This window comes from Crinia signifera, chromosome 1 (genome assembly GCF_055691185.1).
Source record: "Crinia signifera chromosome 1, ASM5569118v1, whole genome shotgun sequence".
NCBI classification, from domain to species: Eukaryota; Metazoa; Chordata; class Amphibia; order Anura; family Myobatrachidae; genus Crinia; species Crinia signifera.
The window spans coordinates 228,769,296-228,787,480 of NC_139217.1; the positions used below are offsets into that span (position 1 = coordinate 228,769,296).

At 42.2% G+C, this 18,185-nt stretch overlaps 2 protein-coding genes and 1 non-coding gene across 3 annotated transcripts; 2 read left to right on the forward strand and 1 right to left on the reverse strand.

Moving 5' to 3' along the window:
* Nucleotides 1–1,278: 1,278 nt before the first annotated feature.
* Nucleotides 1,279–9,752, reverse strand: LOC146066050 (uncharacterized). The gene is made up of 4 exons (XM_083179086.1): nucleotides 9,091–9,752; nucleotides 5,704–5,906; nucleotides 4,288–4,443; nucleotides 1,279–3,193 (listed from the first exon to the last, which is right to left on the reverse strand). Exon 4 carries the CDS (start codon nucleotides 2,749–2,751, stop codon nucleotides 1,279–1,281), a length of 1,473 nt encoding a protein of 490 aa, XP_083035212.1. The 5' UTR covers nucleotides 2,752–3,193; nucleotides 4,288–4,443; nucleotides 5,704–5,906; nucleotides 9,091–9,752.
* EEF2 (eukaryotic translation elongation factor 2) lies at nucleotides 9,192–17,757 on the forward strand. The gene is made up of 15 exons (XM_083179373.1): nucleotides 9,192–9,347; nucleotides 11,844–12,058; nucleotides 12,202–12,383; nucleotides 12,470–12,681; nucleotides 12,857–13,035; nucleotides 13,116–13,221; nucleotides 13,518–13,631; nucleotides 13,728–13,866; nucleotides 14,149–14,344; nucleotides 14,432–14,690; nucleotides 14,847–14,954; nucleotides 15,581–15,934; nucleotides 16,291–16,473; nucleotides 16,552–16,684; nucleotides 17,231–17,757. Exons 1-15 carry the CDS (start codon nucleotides 9,345–9,347, stop codon nucleotides 17,422–17,424), a joined length of 2,577 nt encoding a protein of 858 aa, XP_083035499.1. The 5' UTR covers nucleotides 9,192–9,344; the 3' UTR covers nucleotides 17,425–17,757.
* Nucleotides 13,379–13,447, forward strand: LOC146045648 (small nucleolar RNA SNORD37). Its single transcript, XR_014465540.1, has one exon. It is a non-coding gene; the product is annotated as a small nucleolar RNA SNORD37 (small nucleolar RNA).
* Nucleotides 17,758–18,185: the final 428 nt, after the last annotated feature.

Here is an 18,185-nt window from a genome sequence, read left to right on the forward strand (position 1 = left end):
TGGGGTCTTAAGCAAAATAAAGCAACACGTAGCCTTTTTACAGGTTGACGTTTCAGCCACTTTATTGTGGCTTTTTTTAAAACTGTTTTGTTTTTTTGTAAGCTGTTTTGAAAAAAGCCACAATAAAGTGGCTGAAACGTCAACCTGTAAAAAGGCTACGTGTTGCTTTATTTTGCTTAAGACCCCAGTGCCGCGCACCCCAAGGACTATATATAAATATATATATATAGCCACTCCAGATAGCGAGCACCAGCGGTCTTAATCACCAAGAAATCATCCACAACCACACAGGGTTTGCAAGCTTTCGGGCTTCCTTTATTTCAGCCCTTCGTCAGGCAACAATTACAAAAGCACAATGCACAATACAGTTCTTAAATAGCAGTGTACATACCAACGTGGTCAGACGCCGTCCTGGCCCGCAGCGTGTGCGTCCGCCGGAAGTAGAGGGAACACCCTCGTCAGTCCTCCCCGTCTCGCACCGCTGAGCGGTCACCATGGCAACGTCGGACACAAACAGTCTCTTAAGCGCTGAAAGAATGCGCTGTGACTGTAAAACAAGTAAATACATATAAATATACAATACATATAAAAAACAGACATATACAAAACAGGATCATCCTGGAAAGAAAACATACACTATATACCTTAAACACCCACAGTTTTTTAATAGTGCGGGGATGCATATGAAAGCGGGGATAGTTATCCAAACACAGGCCAATTGCCTGGGAGCAGTATAGAAGTACCCAGTCTAATAGTGATGTATATATGACCTAATCTACAAATATACTCATATTTAAATGGTCATTGAGACCTTTGGGCTTGACTGTATCTAGCAGATAAATCCACTTAGATTCGAGGCGAAGGAGGCTTTTATGTCGGTCTCCACGCCTTTTATCCTCGGGCACATGATCAATTATGACATGCTTGAAGTTAGCAAGACTATGTTTCATTTCATGAAAGTGTCTGGCAAGGGGCTGGTCCGATGGTTTTCCCCCCAGAGCTGCTCTTATAGTCGTCCGATGCATCGCCATCCTCTCCTTAAAGGGGCGGATGGTCTTGCCTATGTAGCATAAGCCACACGGGCATTTTACCATATATACTACATAGGGCGTACTACATGTCACAGCATGTCTGATCACGTACTTTTTTCCTGACTGAGGATGATAGAAATTTTTTGTGGCAATCATATGTTGGCACGTAGTACAGCCAACACACTTAAAACACCCTGGCTCATGTCTACGTATTCTCTTGTCTACCAACATATGTTCACTAATATCACTATGTACCAGCCAGTCCCTCAAACTCTTTCCTTATTTTATAACACGGCATGATTTTAGCCTGTTTGAGTTTTTTTAGGTCATTATCATTCCCTATAACTGGCCACAACTTATTACTCCAGTATTTTACATCTTGATGTGCAGTATTGAAATTTTGCACCCAATGGATTCTTTCACCCGTTTTCAAGGCTGCAGTCTTAGCTGGATTAACCAGGGCTTGTTCCCTGGTTACTTTAGCGACTTTCTTTCTGGCACCCTCCAATATATTATCTAGGTACCCACGATTTTTAAATTTATCGGTCATACCATCAAAAGTCGTCTGTATAGCAGCCGGGTCACTGGTAATACGTTTTGCTCTCAGGTACTGAGAATAGGGGAGACTGCGGATGGTTGCAGGGGGGTGATAGCTATCTGCCCTAAGCAACATGTCCCTGTCAGTTTTCTTAGTATACAGGGAAGTACAAATCTTGTTATCAACAATCTTGATCAGGACACCCAAGTATGCAATTTCTTCAAGATTCATCTGGAATGTGAACTTTATTGGACAATCTCTGCTATTGATGTCTAAGACTAATTTTTCAAAATCATCGGGACGTCCCCTCCATAACAGGAGGACATCATCGATGTACCTTTTATAAAAAATTATCCTGTCTCTCAACTCTCTATTAAAGAAAAACTCTTGCTCAATATCTACCATATAGGTATTAGCGTAAGCGGGGGCCACAGGAGATCCCATGGCACACCCGCTTACTTGGAGGTAGTACTTGTTGTTAAATAAAAAATAATTTTTTGTAAGTACTACCTCAAGAAGAGACAGGAAAAAATTCACTTCTGGTCCATCATAAAGCGGATTGTCCAATACAAGTTTTTTCGCTGCCGCCAACCCTCCCTCGTGGGGGATGTTGGTGTAGAGGCTGGTGATGTCCAGGGTGCACAACCAGGTGCCATCTGGCACATCACCAACCTCCCGCAGCTTAAGCAGCAAATCAGTAGTGTCTCTCAAATAGGTATCCCCACTCTGCACACACGGTTGTAGAAAAGCATCCAAATACTGGGAAATGTTGTTAAATAATCCACCCCGGGCGGAAATTATTGGCCTGCCCGGGGGGTTCTCCAAACGTTTATGTATCTTTAGCAGTGTGTACAGAATGGGGACCCTTGGTTGAGACACTTTGAGAAAATATCCCACTTGTTCCGAAATGTGCATATTAAATACAGCACCATCAATAAGTTTAAACACATCAGCTTTGTAATGGTCAGTGGGATCATTTTTCAATTCTAAGTAAACATTACTATCAGATAATTGCAGACAAATCTCATTGCAATATTGGTGGACATTTTGCACAACCACCCCTCCCCCCTTGTCCGCAGACCTGATGACTATATCACGATAGCCATTCAGGTCTTTAAGGGCCTGCCACTCAACTTTAGACAAGTTATTTCTTCTTGTAACTGACTGTTTCTGTGATTCCATTACTTGAGAGTCCAATGCTTTTAAATACCCCAGTATCGCCACATTGTGGGTCACAGGTTCAAAAGTCGACTTATTGCAAAATCGTTTAGAAGGAAGTGTATTCACTACATTGACTGGAGTTGTATCAGTTCTTTTTTTTAAGAATTCTCTTAATTTAAGTTGTCGACCTAGATGGTATAAGTCTATCTTCCAATTAAGGCTGTTGAAGGGATTTGTTGGCACAAAACTTAACCCCTTATTCAACACCTTAATCTCATTCTCTGTCAAAGTCCTGTCAGATAAGTTAAATACCTGATTTATTTGTTGCGTGTCTTTTTCTTTGTAGCCGCGGTATCGTTTGCCGCCTCTCCTGGTACGTTTCTGGGTCGACCTCTGCCACGTCGTGTGGTCACCCCCAAAGGGTGCTTGGCTCCAGCATAATTCTGGCGGGCAGAGTCATCACCTGAGGAGGAGGGAGCATCACTTGAATAATTATTAGCTTGGAAACGGCCTCTGCGCTGGTTGAAATTTCTGGCATTAGTTCTTGTATCTGCCTTGCCAGACAGCCATCTATACACCTGATGTTCAGAATAATCTCTGTTCACAGTGTCTAGCTTCCTCTTTTTAAAGGCAACCAGTTCAGTTCTATAGGCCAGCAATTGGGAATTAATTTTTTCCATCCAATCCTGTGTTTTATCTTGTATCAGGATTTTTTTATTCATTCCCTCAAACTCCTTAATTTTGTCACGTACTAGCTTCAATTCTCGGCCAGCTTCTTCCACTACAATGGTCATCAGATCTAGCGAGCATTTATTCAACACCGCGATCCATTTGCGACAAAATTCGCCATTGTGGCGACCAATCGTAGGTGCATTGTTAACCCGGAAGCCCCGGGGTATTTTTTTATCACGCACATAGTCCGATAATGTAATGCCATGCAACAAAAAGTCTATTTCCTTCTTTTTTAAACGCAATAATTGAAAATAAACATCATCTGCTGTAGCATCTCCCAAGGAATCAGCAAATTTTTCAGTAAACAGAATAGCTTCAGTTTCACTTTCAGACAGGCTCTTGGTCTCAAATAACGGCACCTGTGTCCAATCAAAACCACCAGCTTCATCCATAGCGTATATAGGGTATGTAAAAGATATGTTGTAGACCAACACAGTTTCTCCCTCACTTGCCACAAGCAGGGATACGCTAGTGTGGTTTCAGCCTGGAAATCATGCACAAAACGTACACTGTATCTTTAGTGTTGGAGGTGCTAAACTGTCTGAGTAGTGTCACAAACCGCAGTCTGTGTAGCCACACTACTAATACATACAAGTCCAGCAGACGAGCACCCTCCTTCCAAAAGGGCAACAGCCGCAGTGCTTCAGCCAATAAACAAATACAGCCACTCCAGATAGCGAGCACCAGCGGTCTTAATCACCAAGAAATCATCCACAACCACACAGGGTTTGCAAGCTTTCGGGCTTCCTTTATTTCAGCCCTTCGTCAGGCAACAATTACAAAAGCACAATGCACAATACAGTTCTTAAATAGCAGTGTACATACCAACGTGGTCAGACGCCGTCCTGGCCCGCAGCGTGTGCGTCCGCCGGAAGTAGAGGGAACACCCTCGTCAGTCCTCCCCGTCTCGCACCGCTGAGCGGTCACCATGGCAACGTCGGACACAAACAGTCTCTTAAGCGCTGAAAGAATGCGCTGTGACTGTAAAACAAGTAAATACATATAAATATACAATACATATAAAAAACAGACATATACAAAACAGGATCATCCTGGAAAGAAAACATACACTATATACCTTAAACACCCACAGTTTTTTAATAGTGCGGGGATGCATATGAAAGCGGGGATAGTTATCCAAACACAGGCCAATTGCCTGGGAGCAGTATAGAAGTACCCAGTCTAATAGTGATGTATATATGACCTAATCTACAAATATACTCATATTTAAATGGTCATTGAGACCTTTGGGCTTGACTGTATCTAGCAGATAAATCCACTTAGATTCGAGGCGAAGGAGGCTTTTATGTTGGTCTCCACGCCTTTTATCCTCGGGCACATGATCAATTATGACATGCTTGAAGTTAGCAAGACTATGTTTCATTTCATGAAAGTGTCTGGCAAGGGGCTGGTCCGATGGTTTTCCCCCCAGAGCTGCTCTTATAGTCGTCCGATGCATCGCCATCCTCTCCTTAAAGGGGCGGATGGTCTTGCCTATGTAGCATAAGCCACACGGGCATTTTACCATATATACTACATAGGGCGTACTACATGTCACAGCATGTCTGATCACGTACTTTTTTCCTGACTGAGGATGATAGAATTTTTTTGTGGCAATCATATGTTGGCACGTAGTACAGCCAACACACTTAAAACACCCTGGCTCATGTCTACGTATTCTCTTGTCTACCAACATATGTTCACTAATATCACTATGTACCAGCCAGTCCCTCAAACTCTTTCCTTATTTTATAACACGGCATGATTTTAGCCTGTTTGAGTTTTTTTAGGTCATTATCATTCCCTATAACTGGCCACAACTTATTACTCCAGTATTTTACATCTTGATGTGCAGTATTGAAATTTTGCACCCAATGGATTCTTTCACCCGTTTTCAAGGCTGCAGTCTTAGCTGGATTAACCAGGGCTTGTTCCCTGGTTACTTTAGCGACTTTCTTTCTGGCACCCTCCAATATATTATCTGGGTACCCAGATAATATATTGGTGTTGCTTTATTTTGCTTAAGACCCCAGTGCCGCGCACCCCAAGGACTATATATAAATATATATATATATATATATATATATATAAAAACTTCAATGGAAGCAGACACTCAGAGGTCTTTCTATAACAAGTGTATTTTTAAGTAATTAAAAATATTCTAAGGGACTGACGTTTCGGAGCTGTCACGCTCCGTTTTCAAGGTGAACTGTGACACAATATTGAACAATATAAGCTTACCTTAAATAAGGTGCCTTCCTTCCCGTCCTGTCACCCGGTTCCCGCCTGCCGTGGACGCCAAATACCGGAAGCCGGAAGTCCCTTCCATCCGGATTTGATGTGCAGGAAGCACTCGGCTGAACCCGCTTGAGACGCAAGCTGCTTGTAACCATAGCAGACATCTCTTCAATGCTGTTCGATAGCCTCCCAGCCGGACAGAGAACCTGAGTAGACAGGAGCAGAGATGACAGGCACTGACAAAGTTATATATAAACATCAACATATTTTTTTATCATACTTATGTACATTCTCATTTAGAGCGAAAAACATAAAAAAAAAAACAAATACACGTGAAATGGGCAGTTAAAACATGTGATGAATGAAGAGCGAATGCATATCATACTCAATAATAAAAATATTTAAAGTGTTAGTACTAATGGAGGATTTAGGATTGGGGGCAAATATCTGTAGATGGGTAGGGAACTGGCTGTGTAATAGAGAACAAAGTGTGGATGGGTATCAATACTAAGATCAAGGCGCTCCCCTTTTATGAACACTCACGAATAGGAATAATAAACGGATAGTATTCCTATTCGTGAGTGTTTATAAAGGGGAGCGCCTTGATCTTAGCATTTATACCCATCCACACTGTTGCATTATCAAGGAGATCTAGGGTAGTTCTCCATATACATAGACTCGCTGAACCCCAAGTGTAGCGCTTAGTAATCCATCAAAACCTCACAATCTTTGTAGAGAACAAAGGGCCTTATTCTGGTTCACTCTTTCTGACAAAATCCTTCTTAGATGGACAAAACCATGTGCACTGCAGGTGGGGCAGATGTAACATGTGCAGATAGAATAAGATTTGGGTGGGGTTTTACTTCAAAGTGAGATCTATATTGCAGTGTAGAAATAAAGCAGCCAGTATTTACCCTGCACAGAAACAATAAAACACCCATATCTAACACTCTATGTACATGTTACATCTGCCCCACCTGCAGTGCATATGGTTTTGTCCGTTAGAGAGTAAATGTGCCTTTGCGAGTGAATCAGAATAACCCCTTATGTGCACTCCCCCACAATCGAAAATTTGGCAGAATTCGCTGCTCAAAGAGCAGGTCTGAATCAACCCCAATAACTCCTGCCTAGCACCTGCACTCTTCCCCACCAACAACAGTAATAATAATAATCTGCAGATATATCTACTAGTGTGTGCCCAGCTTTAGTATATTCAATTGTCATTATGTTCTCCTCAGGAGGTGTAGATAACACAACTTAAGGAACCCATATGCGATATGGCCTTTTTTCATGAGGTTGCGATGCATTGCTGCGATGGATTTCATGAAAACTGGCACATCTCAGGTGGTTTGGGTTCAATTGCGATGTGCACTCCTGAGCGCCTCGCATCTCAATTGCAGTTCTCACTTAATCATACTTGCCTACTTTTGAAAACTAGTTTGAGGGAGATTAGAATTGGAAGGAGAATTTTGTGCAGCGCCTCATTGAGGGGGTACCGGTGTGTCTAGTTCCAAATATGGAGAGATTGTGAAAAGAGATTGTCAAAGAACCATCTAGAAGCGTGGGTGTGTACTGCTACATCTGAGAGGAATCTTTTAAAATTACAGTACTTATGTATTATCTGGGCTCCCATGTTAAATGCACCCCATTTTTCATACCCCTACTATCCAACTACGCATGGAGTTGACTTTATATAGTGTGGCGAGCGCAGCGAGCCACCGTGCCCGAAGCGTGGCGAGCGCAGCGAGCCCCGCGAGGAGACGCGGTCTCATAAGAAAAACGGGAGCCCAGATATTACATAAGTACCAAAATTACTTATATCCAAATGTAGATGAGCCCCAAAGCAGTTAGTAAAAGCTGCTATACTTGGTAAAGTGCTGGGAAATGGTACTGATGATTCAATGTAAATGTATCTATCTCTCATTCCTTTTTTCCCCAAAAAATGTAACCATGTAATGTGGGCTAGGTGAAATGAGGGAGATTGGTAGACTAATGAGGGAGAGAGGGAGATTGGTGTTATTTCAGGGAGTCTCCTGCAGAATGCAGGAGGGTAGGCAACTATGCCTTTAATGCTCCTTGTAGCCCGTAGCCCCTGCTGGGATCGCATGTGACAAATTGTATGCAAAAGGTCCGCATGCAATGTATCATATGCGATCCTGTCCCTCGTGGAAGGTCCTGCCCACATTGCAAACAAATTGCATGCAACCAGTTGGTGAGATACAGCTCACCAGTGTATGGGCTCCTTTAAGCCCTGTACACAGGGTATGGGTGAAAACCGGACCAACACAAAACCTCCGGACCGCCGGACCGGACATCAAACTCTGCATTTTGTAGCTTGTAGCCTCCGGTCCGGGGGGTGTCCTGTCCGGGGGTGTCCTGTCCGGGGGGGCTGCCTGTCACACCTGTCACCAGGTAGAGGAGGGGGGGGGGGGTAGAATAAAGCCTCCCTGTATGGTCCGGGCATGTAGCAAAAACCGGACGGTCCGGACCACCCGGGGAGGCTGTAATCTCCCCTCCCCCATGTCCATGGTGATAGCTATCACAGGGACCCCCCCGGACAAGACACCCCTGGACAGGACACCCCCCGGACCGGACCCTACAAGCTCCGGACTGCAGATTTTGATGTCCAGTCCGGGGTTTAGTCCGGTCCGGTTTTTACATAGTCCCCTGTACACACGCTTAGATTTGCTTTAGATTTGATGTTAGATTCGATTTAGTATTAGATCTGGCATTAGATTATCCCATTCGATTTGGCATTAGATCTGTACTTTTGCATTCGATTCGATTTTGATTTCACAATGTAGGCACAATGTACTCATTCGATTTACTGGATCGAATTTGAGATTTTCTAGGCTGCACAGTAGATTTTTCTATTAGATTTTGAGAAAACGGGAGCGCGCATCGAATCGAATGCAGATTGAAAGTGTCCTAAAAACCATTTGATGTGGAAATCGAATCGAAAACAGGGAAAAATCTAAGCTTAAGCATGTGTACACAGCTTAAGTGTGTGCACAGGGCTTTACTTGCACACTTCAGCATCAATTAAATTCCTCCATATGTGTTAAAAACAAAGTTTACTTCCCAAAAAGAATAACATTTAATATTAAAAATTACCCGTTTTCAAAAGCAATGGGCCAACTTGAAAAGTCATAATATGGAACGTGATAAACCACCAATCAGCTGTTAACTGTCATTTTTTAAACACAGCCTGTGACGTGATAGTTAGGAGCTGGTTGGTGCTTTATCACTCTCCATTTTATCACTACTTAAGCTTAGTACATCTGGCCCAATGATTGGTAAAGTTAAAAAATATAAGTACTACCAACGATTTTTTCCATTGAAATAACAAAAGCAGCTGCTACAAGGGTCAGAGAGTTTACACCTGCATACCGTCCCAATTACTGCCGCGTGACACAAATCACCAATCAGGGATCGCAGTGGGGTGACGATGGCAAACAGTGACCTCCAAGCATGCGCAGTGGACACTCGCGTGCTCCGCCTTCTCACATGTCACCAGCCCGGCGCTGCCCCTATATATAGCATCCTGCTGACGTCAGCTTTCTCTTCCGCCTGTTTGTCTGCTGTGAGGCAGGCAGTCCGCTCCGGCTTCATCCCGTGGAACGAATCCATCACCATCCGCCAAAATGGTAAGCGACAGCTGGCAGCGAAGGTGTACGGGAGTGCCAGGCGATGGCTCTGATTGCAAATTCCGCTTTCTGGAGTTACTTCTTCCTGGTTTCGCCAGCCGGCGGCCCACAATAATGGCGGGCCCGGGAAGCCATTATTCCTTTTTTTTTTTTCATAGGTTGATTACTGCGGGTGCGGCGCTACATTTCGTGCGCTACTCCCGCGATGTACGTGACATTCTGTCCCTTTTTTGTGCGGTTACACTGGGATGGATCGTACAACTGCGTTTGAGGCGGGTTCCTGGAGGCGCTGTACGCCATCGCCCCAAACTCCGCTGCCCGTGACACGTCACCACAGCGCTATCCGTGTTTCCTACTGTAGAGCGGCCTTGTTACGTAATGACTGGGCCGTGGTGACGCTGCAGGTCTCGGGCCTCTGTGCCGCCTGCTTAGCTGACGCCTCTTGCAGTAATGGGTAAAGAGCAGAGTGCGCGCTATGGGGCGTTGCGTGACCTCCCCGCATGATGATGATGATGATGCTGCAGCAGCAGCGTGTTATACAGGGAAAGGACCCTGTGTATAGAAGACGGAGCTATGTGTCTGCCTCAAACTACAGCGAATGTTAAATGGCTATACTGCTATATATATATATATATATATATATATATATATTTTTTTTTTTACCCTTACAAAGCTCACGCGTATACCGCAGCAGTTTGCCGAGATGTTCAGGCAATCCCTGGCTCAGTGGCGTTCCTCACTATATAGACGTACCTCGGGTGTTTTTTTTTTTCGGTTTTTTTTTTCTAGTAATCGTGTTGAAACCAAGGGAAATAACAATGGTTTTGGAGTGGGAGGAAGCCTATGCAACCATGAGTACTTACAAATTTCACATGTGCATTGATGGGCATGGAACGCATAAGGAAGGCCACCAATTATTTGTCTACATAGTTCTTATACCTATGCCAGCTGTAGTGGGAGATATTGTCACTATGTATTCATTTAAATGCTCACTAGAGGCTACAAATGGAACTAAACTACAAATTGCAGTTTAATGTTCTTGAAGCATAGACTGTTATGAAGATACTGTAGTTCTTGATGTAGTGGTCTGAAAAGATCACACTACTATGCCCCATACACACCACAGGACTTAAGGTGTATAGCTAATACGGCCGATATTAAGGCATTTTCTAAGCGGCGCTGCTTAGTTTGGCAAAGCCGCTTAGAAAATGCCCCTACATCAGTGTGTAGGGGCTATAGCGACAGCAATGCACGTCGCTGTCTGAGATTGCTAAACAGTGTCCTTTGAAATCGGCATTGCCAGGGGGGGGACGTACTAAAAGGAATGACAGTAGAATGACCGTCTGGTCTGCTGAAAAGGAATGCCAATTGACTATAATGGGATAAAATATTAAAGGGCATCATTCCATAGCAAGCAGTCGTCATTCTGCATGTAACATGTGTAATGGTCTTAGCAAGATGTGTATCAAAAATATAGTTATGTTTAATAATTTCAGAAATATACATATAAATGTCATTTTCTACCATTATAGTCAATTGACATTCCTTTTCAGAAGACCAGACTGTCATTCCTTTTAGTACATCCTTTGCCAGGGTTCTCACCGGAGAACACTGGCACTGTCAGCTCGCTCAGCACAGAGCTGGCTGCTATCTGTGTGCTGAGCGGCGGCCCGTCATAGCATAGCTAGGTAGCCCATAAGGACCCTTCTGAGCAATTTGTTTCTCCTTTTTTGATGTGCATTCTTGGTAACAATACATGTTCCTGTGCATTTAACACCCTCCCTTGCTGCAGAACTCGCAAGTCAATATTTGTCTGTATTTGGCCTAAGTGTTCAACGGTGCTGCAGTAATTATTCAATGTCTATGCTTGGTATTTGCCTGGGGTTACCAATATCTTTAATATTGGAGGAGCTGCGGGTTGTCTAGAGCAGTGGTTCTCAACCTCAGTCCTCAGGGACCCCCCAAACATGCATGGTTTCCAGGGTCACCTCAGATACACAGGTGCACTAATTACTCACTGTCACATTTTAAAAGATCTCAAGTGGATCTAATTAGTTCACCTGTGATTCTGTGTGGAGACCTGGAAAAGGTTGGGTCTCTAGACCAGTGGTTCTCAATCTCGATCCTCAGAGTATATAGCTTTAGAAGTCTGCTTTTCTTCCCAAATCTATATGGAAACTTAACCTAAAAAAGGTTTTCTGCATGGCTAAATACTCCTGATGCACTTTCAAAACGGGTTAAACTTCCTGGTTACATGATTTAATGGCACTCAAAAGTGAATTTGTCAAACTTTTCTTTTACCACAACACTTTTTGTTTAAATTTATATAATGTTGGTAACCCTGGCCCTTTAGCTGATATTTTGCACATCTCTCAGATGTTGGCATTGTTAGTAGATATTTTGTGAATCTCTGATGTTGGCACTCAGAGTTAATGTGTTTATGCAAGCCCCAGAACCACCTACTTTAAGTTTTTTTTTTTTTTTTTTTTTTTTTAGGTGAACTTCACGGTAGATCAGATACGTGCCATTATGGACAAAAAGGCGAACATCCGTAACATGTCAGTCATAGCCCACGTGGATCACGGAAAATCAACTTTGACAGATTCTCTGGTGTGCAAGGCTGGCATTATTGCCGGTGCTCGTGCTGGTGAGACACGGTTTACGGACACTCGTAAAGATGAACAGGAGCGTTGCATCACCATCAAATCTACGTAAGTAGCTCTTTGGTTTGACACTAAACTTGTTATGTTGGTGGTATAAAAAATTCTGAACTTTGTTCTGTGGGTTACTTGTTGGGCAGTTGAAAACCTTTTTCTTTGAATAGTTATCTTATGCCAAGTTTATCTATTTGCAGTGCCATCTCCCTGTTCTATGAACTGTCTGAGAATGACTTGGCTTTCATCAAGCAAAGTAAAGATGGCAATGGATTTCTTATCAATCTGATTGATTCACCAGGCCATGTTGACTTCTCCTCTGAGGTCACAGCTGCTCTTCGTGTCACTGATGGCGCTCTTGTTGTAGTGGATTGTGTGTCTGGTGAGTGGTGTGGGGTTTTTTTTTTTTTGTTTTTTTTTTGGTAAATACAACTTGATAGTGTTCTGCTAACATTTGGTTTTTAACAGGGGTGTGTGTACAAACGGAGACTGTACTTCGTCAGGCTATTGCAGAACGTATTCGTCCTGTCTTGATGATGAACAAAATGGACCGTGCACTCCTGGAGCTGCAACTAGTACCAGAGGAGTTGTACCAGACATTCCAACGTATTGTGGAGAACGTGAACGTAATTATCTCCACCTACGGTGAAGGGGAGACTGGGCCCATGGGGAATATTATGGTGAGTTTTATATTATAGATTTTTTTTTTTCTTGATATTTTCAGGCTTGAGTGGGCAGTTTTGTAACTGTCATTATAGTGGCTGAACTGAGGTAACACCTATTTATCTGGTGCCTAAATTGAGTAGATTTAAAATGTGTACCTGTAGGTATTTACACCTAAACTTATCCTCCTAGATTGACCCAGTTCTTGGAACTGTTGGCTTTGGCTCTGGACTGCATGGCTGGGCTTTCACCTTGAAACAGTTTGCAGAGATGTATGTGGCCAAGTTTGCTGCAAAGGGAGAAGCTCAGTTGGCACCTGTAGAGCGGGCAAAGAAAGTGGAAGACATGATGAAAAAGCTCTGGGGTGATAGGTGAGTGTTAAGATGACTGCAACATAATCATTTGTATTGCTTTCAACCACTTACATTGCCTTGGTTTTTTTTTTTTATAGGTTCTTTGACCCATCTAATGGAAAATTCAGCAAGTCTGCAACAAATGCTGAAGGCAAGAAGCTTCCAAGAACTTTCAGCCAACTCATTCTGGACCCCATATTCAAAGTGAGTGTCTTGGTCTGTTCAGCTAAAATTTGTTCTCTACTAGACTCTTGCAGAAAGGGAAGGTTACATACTTTTGGTGCACAACTGAATAATCACACCTGGGTTTCAAATGGCATAGTTAAAATGCCAATTAACTGGATTTGGTAGTTGGCATGTGACATATGATGACTTAACATTTCTTCACTTTGACCTGAAAACCAGCTGAAGAAATTTAAATATTCTGAATGTCTGTTTGTCTGACTGTATGTAAGGCAAATTTTCTTGTTTCATAATAACTAATTAATTTTATTTGTTAGGTTTTTGATGCCATCATGAACTTCAAGAAGGATGAGACTGCTAAATTGATAGAAAAACTGGACATTAAGCTGGACAGTGAGGACAAAGACAAAGAGGGCAAGCAATTGTTGAAGGTAGCTAATGTTAAGGCTAAATCTCCTATATGCAGGCTTAAGGTTTTATCAAATGCTGTACTGTATAAATAAAATAACTCAAAACAAAACTTACAGGCTGTAATGAGACGTTGGCTGCCTGCTGGTGAGGCACTTCTTCAAATGATAACCATCCACTTGCCTTCACCTGTGACAGCCCAAAGGTACCGCTGTGAACTTTTGTATGAGGGGCCTCCTGATGATGAAGCTGCCATGGGTAAGTCTTTAAACATCCTGATAGCTTAACATTCTAGCATAGGGGTGGGCAACATGTGACTTCTCAATGCAGCACTGCTGTGTGTTGTCCTGACATCACAGGAAGAGCATCAGGAAATGTATGTATGTACCCTGTTCTAGCACAATTGTTGCCAAAAGTGAAGTTCTTAGCTTAAGCTACATTTGTAATGGTTTAAACTTAAAAGAAGGGAAACTTAATGTCCTATTCAGTTTGAACTGAGCATGTGCCTAAAACTTGCCAAACTTTTTACCTATAAACCAGGTGTTAAGAACTGTGATCCCAAAGGACCCCTAATGATGTACATCTCTAAAATGGTGCCCACAACTGATAAGGGCAGATTCTATGCCTTTGGACGTGTGTTCTCTGGTGTTGTGTCTACTGGCCTTAAAGTTAGGATTATGGGACCAAACTATACACCAGGAAAGAAGGAGGATCTTTACATAAAGCCTATTCAGAGGTTTGTATTTGAGACCAGTTATGTGCTGCTAGTTAATGATCCAAGTGGTTTGTATGTAACACTGGCTTAACCATCTCTTCACTCAAGGACTATTTTGATGATGGGGCGTTATGTGGAGCCCATTGAGGATGTCCCCTGTGGAAACATTGTTGGTCTGGTAGGAGTAGACCAGTTTCTGATCAAGACTGGAACAATTTCTACTTTTGAACATGCACACAACATGCGTGTTATGAAGTTCAGTGTGAGTCCTGTTGTCCGTGTTGCTGTAGAAGCAAAGAACCCTGCTGACCTGCCAAAATTGGTTGAAGGTCTGAAACGTCTGGCTAAATCTGATCCTATGGTGCAGGTATGAATAAGTTTCTTTTATTTATTTTTTTTTTTTCTGTTCAAAGCATGGGAAATACCTCAATTTGATACCAACTATTAGAACTTTAAAGCCCAATTCCTGTAATCTCAATTGGACACTGCATAAAGTCTGACCACTTTAACCTTATCTCACAAGTGCATCATTGAAGAGTCTGGAGAACACATCATTGCAGGAGCTGGAGAACTACACTTGGAAATATGTCTGAAAGATCTGGAAGAGGATCATGCTTGCATTCCAATTAAGGTAAAATACGTAGCTAAGCATCTTTATGTCATAAACAAGCTGTTCCAACTCTAAAGGGTCACCTAAAATGATCTTGTTGTATAAATTAACTCTTACTTGAGCCAGCTATTAAATATAGGTGGGTGCATAGTAATTCAGTCATGCTGGAGTGACAGGTTTATGTATTAAGCTTGCTATTGGTTTATTCTATTCTTGCCCAAATTCCATAAATAGTTGTTTGACATTGGGGAAAAGCACTTAGACATTTGACCACCAGCTGTGGTGATTAGTTGCCACACTGCTTACAAATCCCCTACCCCTGCTATGGCAAATATCCAACATGGACCAAACAGGATGCAGTTTGCATACTGGTGGTCAGAATCTCAAGGAAGTATGCTGTTAACAGTTAGGTTAATGTTGGTTTTTGAGTTAGTTGGATGCTGGGTACAGTATTCTTGCTGACATGATCTTGACTCCTGGTATCTTAAACCCAACACTAACAAACTCCAAAAAACATTACTGTTGGCTTGTTTCTTCATAAAATAAGGGTTCTGTTTTGTGCCAGTAAAGGTTCTTAAACTTCACTTTGGCTTTAGTGAAACTTTAAATGGAAACTAGATTTTTAATGCTTGTGGTTTCATTTCTAGAAATCTGATCCAGTTGTGTCTTACCGTGAGACAGTGAGCGAGGAATCTAACCAGCTGTGTTTGTCAAAGTCTCCAAACAAGCACAACCGTCTTTACATGAAATCTCGTCCTTTCCCTGATGGCTTGGCTGAGGATATTGATAAAGGTGATGTGTCAGCACGTCAGGAACTCAAGGCTCGGGCTCGTTACCTGACTGAAAAATATGAATGGGATGTTACAGAAGCAAGGAAGATCTGGTGTTTTGGTCCTGATGGAACTGGACCAAACATACTTGCTGATGTCACAAAGGGAGTTCAGTACTTGAATGAAATAAAGGACAGTGTAGTGGCAGGCTTCCAGTGGGCCACCAAGGAGGTATGTGATTTGGAAAAGTGAATGTTTTACACCTTTTTTCTTTAGCAAGGACTTGATTACTAATTCAGTGGTTCTCAAGCTCTGTCCTCAGTACCCCATTTCAGGTCATTAGTGACTGACCTTTTCAAAAGATCCAGATGAGCTAATTCACTTCATGTGGGGTCATGAGTACCAACTTCAATAACCTGTATGCTAATTCTTTTAACATTTAGAGCTATAAATTCAGCTGTGTTGTGGGTTGAACACTTATCGCCTGCAGATGTTTCTAAGGAGTGACCTTTAACTATACTTAAGAGTTAACGGTTGATAGATTTTTTAAGTACATGCTTTCATCTTTAACTGTTTCTTAATTGCAGGGTGCCTTGTGTGAGGAAAACTTGAGGGGAGTTCGTTTTGATGTCCATGATGTGACACTTCATGCTGATGCCATACACAGGGGTGGTGGACAAATCATCCCCACTGCACGTCGCTGCCTTTATGCTTGTGTACTAACTGCTGCACCCCGTCTCATGGAGCCAATCTATCTTGTGGAGATCCAGGTCAGTAAAGCCTTGATTCTTCAAATAACTTAAAATGACTTGAGCAGTAATAGTCCTAATTACATGTGGTGTTTTCAGTGCCCAGAGCAAGTCGTGGGAGGAATCTATGGAGTCTTGAACAGAAAACGTGGACATGTGTTTGAGGAGTCACAAGTTGCTGGCACACCAATGTTTGTTGTTAAAGCTTACTTGCCTGTCAACGAATCATTTGGTAAGGACACGTATGTAAGAAAATGACATTGCACACCCCAGCTATGGAGGGTGCACAAAAAATAAGTAGCCCTCAAGCTGTAGTGGTGCTACAGATTTCAGTACACCTGGCCAGTCTGCCTGAAAAATGCTAGATGTTTTTATTTATTTTTTTGCCATGCTGTTTATCTTCTTGCCAACCTTTGTTCGAGACTATTGGAAAGGTGTAAAAGCACTGAATGTCCAAACAGGGTGTTTTTAAGGCAGAGATAAACTAACCTATGCTTGCAGTGGCACTGGCGGCATGTATGTGGTGTCCATAGTAAGTTCTGCAGCACAATCTACCATATGTAGCAAACTTTTGATTATTGAAAGTTCTTTGTTTCAATGTTTACAATATTAGAAAGTGGTTTCAACATTGGTTCAAAACACTTATGGTAAAATGGAAGTTACAGAACTAGAATCTTTCTATGACCTGGCTTAGAATTCAGAAATGCTTAACATACAAAGAGACTCTGTATTTGGACACATTTAAACGATTGGCTTTTAATCTAAATCTCTTTTGCAGGTTTCACTGCAGATCTTCGATCAAATACTGGTGGCCAAGCCTTCCCTCAGTGTGTGTTTGACCACTGGCAGATTCTTCCTGGAGATCCATTTGACAGCACCTCAAGGCCCTGCCAGATTGTTGCTGAAACCCGTAAAAGGAAGGGTCTAAAAGAGGGTATCCCAGCTTTGGATAACTTCCTGGATAAGCTGTAATTCTCTTGTGGCAGCATGAAAAACAGCTGGAGATATGGACTTAAAATGGCAAATGTCAGCTTTCTCAATATGGCCCATCTTCATTTTGCAGTTTAAATGAGATGTTACTCTAATTTCCAGGATTTCAATCCCCCATCTTGGTGCCGTAACACTCCTATTTGGAAAATTTGTTCTGGGTATTTCCCCTGTTCATTTAAAAGATGAATTTGAATCAAGTGAAAGTATAATGGGGCTGTTACGGGTATCTCACAAACAAGATTGGGAATACTGTACCTTCACAGCATGAATATCAGCATTGTATTAGTGCCATTAAAAAAAAAAACTTCTATTTCAGTTCTGCTTTGTGAATTATCTGATTTTCTATTTTTAGATTTATTTTTACAGCCCTTTTGTGCAGGCTGCCACTGCATTTTCTAATCTAGCCAACTTGCACCTAGCCTCCTACAGGCTTCAATAACTCAAGTTTAAGCACATCTCCAACTTAATTTTGACATCTAATCAGCCATGCACAAAACTCAAAGTTGCTACTTTAATAGTTTCCGTGCAATTCTTGCTATGGAAGTTTGGAAAAACTGCAGTTCAATTACACTTCAGGGTATGAAATGGTAGGGCATTCCTTATTTTTTGGTAAAATATCCAGACCTGTAGAACCCTTGTATTGGCATGTACAAGTTAATTTGATAGTTCAAATTACACTTAAGCTCAATTGCCTTGTATTATCCCTAAATAAACAGTTAGGCTTCACAATTTACTTTCAGTGA

What these genes read in the sequence shown, in the direction of transcription:
- LOC146066050 (XM_083179086.1), bottom strand. Translation starts at nt 2,751, where the DNA reads ATGGAATCACAGAAACAGTCAGTTACAAGAAGAAATAACTTGTCTAAA.
- EEF2 (XM_083179373.1), top strand. An exon ending in TGATGATGAAGCTGCCATGG is followed by an intron (nt 13,867 to 14,148) that starts GTAAGTCTTTAA and finishes CCTATAAACCAG; the next exon opens with GTGTTAAGAACTGTGATCCC. An exon ending in ATGCTTGCATTCCAATTAAG is followed by an intron (nt 14,955 to 15,580) that starts GTAAAATACGTA and finishes TTTCATTTCTAG; the next exon opens with AAATCTGATCCAGTTGTGTC.